Source organism: Heterocephalus glaber, unplaced genomic scaffold (genome assembly GCF_053883595.1).
Source record: "Heterocephalus glaber isolate CG9 unplaced genomic scaffold, H.glaber_assembly_v1.0 deba00001481, whole genome shotgun sequence".
Taxonomy (NCBI): domain Eukaryota; kingdom Metazoa; phylum Chordata; class Mammalia; order Rodentia; family Bathyergidae; genus Heterocephalus; species Heterocephalus glaber.
The window spans coordinates 4,307,403-4,314,690 of record NW_028258317.1 but is presented as its reverse complement, the minus strand read 5'-3'; the positions used below and the strand labels follow the sequence as shown (position 1 = coordinate 4,314,690).

The 7,288-nt window shown below is 45.7% G+C and overlaps 1 protein-coding gene across 2 annotated transcripts in view; it reads left to right on the top strand.

The window, feature by feature from the left end:
* The first annotated feature begins 4,528 nt into the window (after nt 1–4,528).
* The window catches only part of Rad23b (RAD23 nucleotide excision repair protein B), a 42,908-nt gene continuing 40,148 nt past the window's right edge, over nt 4,529–7,288 (top strand). Inside the window, exons 1-2 of one of the 2 annotated variants that reach the window (XM_004848165.4) lie at nt 4,582–4,676; nt 4,882–5,047. In XM_004848165.4, the coding sequence (XP_004848222.1) occupies nt 4,982–5,047 (66 nt within the window). In that variant the 5' untranslated portion in view covers nt 4,582–4,676; nt 4,882–4,981. Of the gene's footprint in view, nt 5,048–7,288 lie in introns of both variants that reach the window. The other variant, XM_087183593.1, reaches the window with a different exon arrangement.

The window sequence follows — 7,288 nt, the reverse complement described above, 5'->3', positions numbered from 1 at the left end:
AGCTGGATCCCTACACCTTATAAGAAGAGACACAGGGACGGTAAAAGAGGAGCATGCCATACGATGATGGAAGCAGAGGCTGCAGTGCTACAGCTGCCAGCTAAGGATTGCCAAGGACTGTCATAAAGCCACTGGAAGCTCAAGAGACAGGGAAGAATTCTCCCTGACAAATTCAGAGGGAGCACAGTCCTATCAATACTCTGATTTTGGTTCTAGCTTTCAGAGCTGTGCGACAATAAATTTCCATGTTTTAAGTCACCCAGTTTGTGGTATTTTGTTACAGTAGCCCTGGGAAACAAATAGTGCAGGTACAGTCAAGAAAGGGGCTCCTTACAATGACGTGGGAGAATATATAGGGAAACTATAGGGAGGGTACAGCACCCTGGGATAAGAAATAAGGTCCTGTAGGCCTGAAGGTAGGAAGCAGTTTTCCGAATCTAAAAGTAGAAAGTCACATGGAGAGAAGTCACCCTTCAGAGGCAATGACCTTGGACTAAGTGCACTGTCAACCACAAAGAGGAATACATGACCTAACTTCACTGTTCCACCCTCAGAGACCTCCTAGGAAGTCAATCTGAGGGAGTCCTGACAGATCAGCCTTCTCAGGGGTAAGTGACAGGAAAGAAAGGGCAGAAAAAAAATGGCAGCCTGGGTGGGAATGAAACATACCTGAACCATTTTTGTAGCAACACTCCTTTTCCTGAGCACTACTGACCCTCCTCAGGTGATTTCTTAGAAAAACAGTACTTATCATCACCTGAAGTATTGTATATACCTTTTTAGTTTTTCATCTGTTCATCTATTATCCTACTAGAACACACTCCATGGGAGCAGGGACTTTATTTTGTTCATCTCCATATCTCTACCACCAAAACAGTTCCAGATATGGGTACAGCTTCAATAACTATGGGTAGAATAAACAAACTGTTTGAAGTCTGACATTTTCATCTTGGTGCTGTTTGTATATACTTTGTGTCTCCAAGGATTCATGTGTTGAAATTAGATCCTCGTTTTGAGGTATTATTAAAAGGATGGAAATTTTACGGTATTTAGAGTTGGGGTTTGGGGCCGGGGATTTAGCTCAGTGGTTCTGCCACCTGCCTCTTAAGTGAAAGGTCCTGAGTTCGATCCCCAGTACCAAAAAAATAAAATAAAATAGAGTTGGAGTTTTGGGGAGGAGATCAGGATTTGATAAGATCATGACTGAATATTTGTGACTTTATGAGAGTGATACATGAGAACTCCCTATCTCTTGCCACATGCTACCTTTTGATGCTTCAGACTCTATTAGTAAAACACAAACCAGATGAGGCCCTTAAACCTTTCACCTCAAGAACCATGAGTCAAAATAAACCTGTTTTCTTTATAAACTCACCCAGCCTCAGGGATCTCATTGTAATAATCCACAATGCACAACGGACTAACACTTTCTGGACTAGCAGCTGCTGCCCTACACCCCCCCCCCTTTTTTTTTGAGACAGGGTCTCACTATGCAGTTCAGGCTGGGCTTGAACTGACTATGTAACATAGGCTGGCCTCAAATTCACCGCAGTCCCCCTGCTTCCGCCTCCTGAGAGCTGGGATTACAGGCGTGCACCACCACACCCTACCTCTTACTCATCCTCTTCCCTGAACTATTTGACTGATTTCCAGAAATACAAGCAAAATTATTTGGTTTATTACCAAGCATTTGGAGTCAGTGACTCCCTCCCATCATTTTGTCTTGCCTAATAAATGTAGAGGGGAGATGTGAAACACTGCGGACAAGCACCTCACATTGGTGGCCTTTGTTATGGTACAGAGGTGAAGTCTTACTATCTAGCACATGTACTGTGGGTCTCTTGGGTCAGGCAACTACATCCTACAGGGACCCACACAGTTTATCCAACTTGTTTACTGGGTCAAAAATGAGTGTGTCTGGCATGTTGGTTTTCTAAAAAGTAAAACAAAAAACACACAAACCAATTTTATCTTAACATTATACTCTACTTCAGGAAATATTATTGGGTGAACATTTTAATGTTCACTTAAAATCTGTTGCTACAACTATTTGGGGAATATATTCTTGTGTATCTTTAAATACATGCCCTTGAAAAGGATATGGGGTTCCCCAGCCCCTTCCTATCTATTTGCTTCCCATTCTTCATGAAGTGAACAGTCTACCACCACAACCTCCTGCCCTCCACGATATACTGCCCGGCTACAGGCCCAAAGCAACAGAGACAAGCAACCATGAACTAAAACTTCTGTAACCATGAGCCAAGTATATCTTTATTCCTTGTATCTCAGGTATTTTGACACAAGAAATCTAACACAGGTATTAAGCACAGATGTGGCATTACTGGTTTATGGTTTATAAAGCCCGCTGGAACACGAGGGGTGGGGGGATAGAAGTGGAAAGACCAGTTGCAAAGCAGATGAAGACGATGGCTTAGTCTATGGTCATAGAAGTAGAAATCATGAAACATGGCTGATTTGGGGATATAGATTGGAAAATAAAACTGTCAGGACTTGATGATGTACTGGATGCAGTGGTTCAGCAGGGGAAAGTGGGGGAAGATAGGGACTTAGGGATGAAAACAAAGCTTTGGCCTGACTACCTGAGCAGATGGTGATGTGATCAAATACGGGGGAAACTGGAAGAGAAGCAGAGGGGCATCACAGAGGAGCAACAGCCAAGGCATGGCAGGAAGAAGGAAGAAGGGAGAAGGCAAAATGCAAAAGGCAAAATGCAGAAAGCAGCAAGCAGCAACCCTTGGGTTCATTCCCTTTTATCCCACTCAAACTACAAGCCTTTTGTGTGGTACCACCCACACCAAGGGTAGGCCTTCCCATTATCCACACCCAGATATATGCTAAACCAATCAGTGACTAATTTAGTCATGCACCCTTAATCCATATTCACACACCCTTAATCCACATGCATACACCCTAGAGCCAGCCACCTCTGAAAGTTGCACCTATGAGCATGAGGCTTTGGGGGAACATCTAGATACAAGCCATAACATTATAGGTAGTTAGCTAACTTTATATCTAAGGGGAGAGGTCCAGGCCGGAGGTATTTCCAAACAAGGTCCAAGATAAGTTCACCTGGGATTAAAGCTAGACATACAGGAAGGTAAAGAATTAGGTATCGGATCAAGGTAATGGAGAGATACACGACATGAAAAGGAAAATGACACTGAGTGGAGAGGGAAGTTGGTCAGGGAAACTTTCAAGAAAGAATTATTTCCAAGCTTCTAGAATCTATGGAAAACCAAGTACTGTAGTAAGGATGCTGACCTAGGGAGGATATTTGCAGTTGGTTACACAGCTAATGATCTGACTGTAACTGTGTTTTACACCTTAAGTAAAATATGTTATTAGGAGGCAGCAGAGCCAAACACCTAGAAAAACTAGCTCCAGTTTTCTGGTTGAGTTCAAACTCTGGCTTTGCCACATACTAGTTGGGTGACTCCACACACATTACTCAACATTTCTGTACTTCTGTTTCCTCACCTCTAAATGGGCATACTACCAATAGCTAACTGCATACGGATTGTTTACTAAGACTTTACACGCCATTATTAAACTACCCCCTCTAATGATCAATGAGCTGACATTATTACCTCCATTTTACTGTTAAGGAAATGGAAGTACATTCACGCATTACTCTAACATTTACGGTGTGCCTGCAATGTGCCAAGCATGTTTCTCGGGTGCTGGGTATCAGTAAACAAAAAGAAATTCATGCCTTCCTGCAGCTTCAGTCTGCGATTTAAAGAGAGAAAATGACTAACATAGTAAATACGTACATAATAGGGTAACCGCATGATAAATGCTACAGAAAAAATACACCAGGGTAAGGAAACTGAGATGCTGCGATTTTAGAGTAGCCAGGGTAGACTTCATCGAGAAGGCGACATTTGAACAAAGATTAATTAGGAGAGCCGCAGCAACAAGGGTAAAGCGAAGGCCTTGAAGGGGCATGTAGGCCAACAACTCCACGCTGGAGTAGGGCAAGGCGATGCGGAGAAAGGCGACAGGCTAATGGATCCAATCTGAAGAGCTACGACTTTTCCTTTCTAGGTGAATTGGGGAACCAGTGTTCTGACAAGAGGAGTGACGTAACTTGACCTCCGTTTTAAATCTGTTCTTCTGTTTAGGCCCAAGGTCCCAAGGCGGCTAAGAGAAAACAAAACTTGAACCTAGGCAGGCCCGCGCTGCAGTCTGTGCCCCAGGATCGAAGAATCGGTTACCGCGAGCCTTTCGCTCACACTCCGCCTGTCTACCCGGCTCCAGCTCCTTGGCTCCAGGCTCTGCCTTCACACACTCCGGTCTCCACGTAGCTCTTGGCCAGATACAGATTGCGCAACACGCGCAGCTAGGAGTCTGGACGTAGGCGGGGCAGCTACGGGCGGAGAGCAGACAGCAGACGAGACCAAACTGCCCCGAGCGCCGCCGACGCTCGCGGTGTGCGCCTGCGCACACCCGATCCGGCCCACCAACATTCCTTGGCCTCCAAGCGCCCCGCCCCCAATTCCGGACTGGAGTTACTGGCTGCGCCTGCGCACAGGCTCGCCGCACCCTGCGCTTGCGCGCTTCGTCAGTCCGGCCCCAACCCCCAGGTTTTTCTGATGGGGGAGGGGGCATGTCTCGGCGAGTCACGATGATGGCGGCCACCATCCTGTGGTGAGGTAGCGGATTCTCAGCCGGTCTCGCGGAGCCCCTTTTCCCTCCCGCGGACTTAGCGGCTGGAGCGTGCGGAAGTACGGCGGCCCGAGGTCCAAGAGCAGGCCGCAGTCGCGAGAGCAGCGGCGCGGCCCGGAGCACAGGAGGGGGGACAGGACGCTCCGCGGGGCGAATGTGACAACCCCCCGCTTCCACCGCCTTCCTCCCTAGAGCTCGAGGAGCGCGGGCAACCCCGGGGCCGGCCCGGCCACAGACCCCGCCCAGCGGCCAGCACCCGGCGCAGGCCCGGCAGCGGAGCTGAAGCGGCACCATGCAGGTCACCCTGAAGACCCTCCAGCAACAGACTTTCAAGATCGACATCGACCCGGAGGAGACGGTACGCAGGGACGGGGGCGGATGCGTGAGGGAGAACGAGAGGCTGGTCAGGACTCGGGGCCGGCGCGCAGGCCGCAGCCCGGAGCGCCCGGGGACCCCCGAGGGCGCGGGTGAGAGGCCGGACGCGTTTGGGCCCCGGCGGCGTGCGGCGGGCTGACTCCCTCGAATCACTAAGGGCTTGTGGCCGGAGAATGAGTAAGCAGTAGCCGGACCCCGAAGGCCTGGAGCCGGGTGGCGTGGAGGAGCACACGCCCGAAGGCACTGGGGCCTCGGCCGCGAGCGCGTGGTGTTGGGGCCGGAGGGGGAGGGGAGGTCGGGGCAGCCTCGCTTTGGAGCCTGGCTTTCTGGGTGCACAGGTGGGGGAGGGAGATGTAGGCGTCGCCACTACCCCTTTGAGGACCCGGTTAGGCGTTAAGGTCTAGGAGTTGGTAATCCGAGATGATGAGCCGTAGAGAAAAGTATCAGGTTCCTTCTGCAGCCTAGCGAGAGATGAGTGGTGGGGAAAATGAATTCTTTGCCCCCTTTTTCTTAGAATTGTTAGCCCTTTTATTTGCGTTTGTCTCGGATCGTTTTAAGATGGATCTCCAGCCACCGAACGCACACCTACATGAGAGTTACACCCCAAGGCCTTTTTGGTGGTGAAGATTTTGCGTTAGAGACCTTCAAATCCAGGTGCAAATTCAGCCCCAGATTTAGTGGGTCCTCAGTCTTAGAAGTCCTGGAACCATGCGCCTTCTCCGACTCCCCGAATAGCATTTCAAAGGAGAAAAAAATACAAAAACTTTAAATTTCTTCTGCAGTTAAAGTCTTAAACATTTCCCAAGTGTACCTGATAAATTCTAATACCGTTTTCTGTGTTTCTGACTGTAAAAAGAGAAATTAGTTGGCTTTAACACAACTTTATGCCAAGAATCTAGAAGATGCCTTGAGTGTCAATTTATTCTGTTTTGGAATTGTGATGCTGTATACGGTTAAAATTTATGTAATGTTAAGTTTGAACCAACAACTTACTTGACTGTCTATATTTTTAAAAATAGTTGATTTCGATTTTGGGTGTAGATCAGGGGCCGTAATGCTAATTAAACTGACCTCAGTTCCTCTTTTAGCACTGGGTCTTAACTTGCTCAGTTAGCCTTGGGCAAATTACTCTGGGTTGTATCTTCTACAATAGGAATAGTACTTGTAGAGATATGAGGATTAGATAACGCTTGGTTGGTGATCAATAAGTGAGATCAGTTATTTAATCAGTGGCTAAAAAAAAATCAGTGAGTACTTCGAGTGAAAATGTAGTGCTATGTTTTACTCATCTGGTTTAATCTAAAGTTCTCTACATCTTTTAATTGCTTAAGAAATGGAGAATTCCTATTCTTTTGAGGATTGTGGCACAAAGTGGTTTTTAGTAGACACATTTTATATAATAAATTCTTAAAGATAAAGAAGATACAAGTTTTGGATGAGAAACTTCGGTAATTACTTCAGAAGTAATTGTTAACGTCCTGTGAACTGATACTAATAGAATCAAATTCTTGACTATTTTGCTGCTTAGTGTGTTCTTGTAAGTTGAAGGATAAAGTTAAAATGCAATTTAATGATTTTAGACAAAATGACATAAAATGCTTCTTTGACTTTGGTTTTTTTTGGTGATAAATACTGGTCCCACAGTAACTTTATTAGCTTATAATATTCAGAATTCTAAAATTAGGGAAACCTACAGAATATTCTGCATAAATATGTGGGGTTTTGGAAGTTATGCGTACTCCACGTGCAATGGGAGTATTTAGGTGCTGTAAGATTTGTGTAGTTCTTCCGTTAGTTTACACATACATTATCTTAACAACCAATGCTTTATTTGTATAAATTCTTAACCACACTTACTATTTTCCACTTTATTTCCAGGAAATGTAATAAGTATTGGGTAAGTATGCTTTTTGTTGTTGTTGTTGTTTTTCGGTACCCAGGATCGAACTTGGGACCTTGTGCTTTCGAGGCCACTGAGCTAAATCCCTGGCCCTGCATAAGTATGTTTTCAATAAGCCCATTATTGTACAGTGGCCTCTTTAACTTTCTGTTAACCATTTATATAAATGTAATTTGTTACAGTGTTATTAACATAAATGTAAAAAATAATGTAAAAATATTTTTTGAGCCAGGGTCTCCTGTAGACTAGGCGCTAGGCTAGTGCTCTGCCACTGAGCTACAGCCCATCTCTTACTTGAGTTTTCATTAATGTATATTATTTATA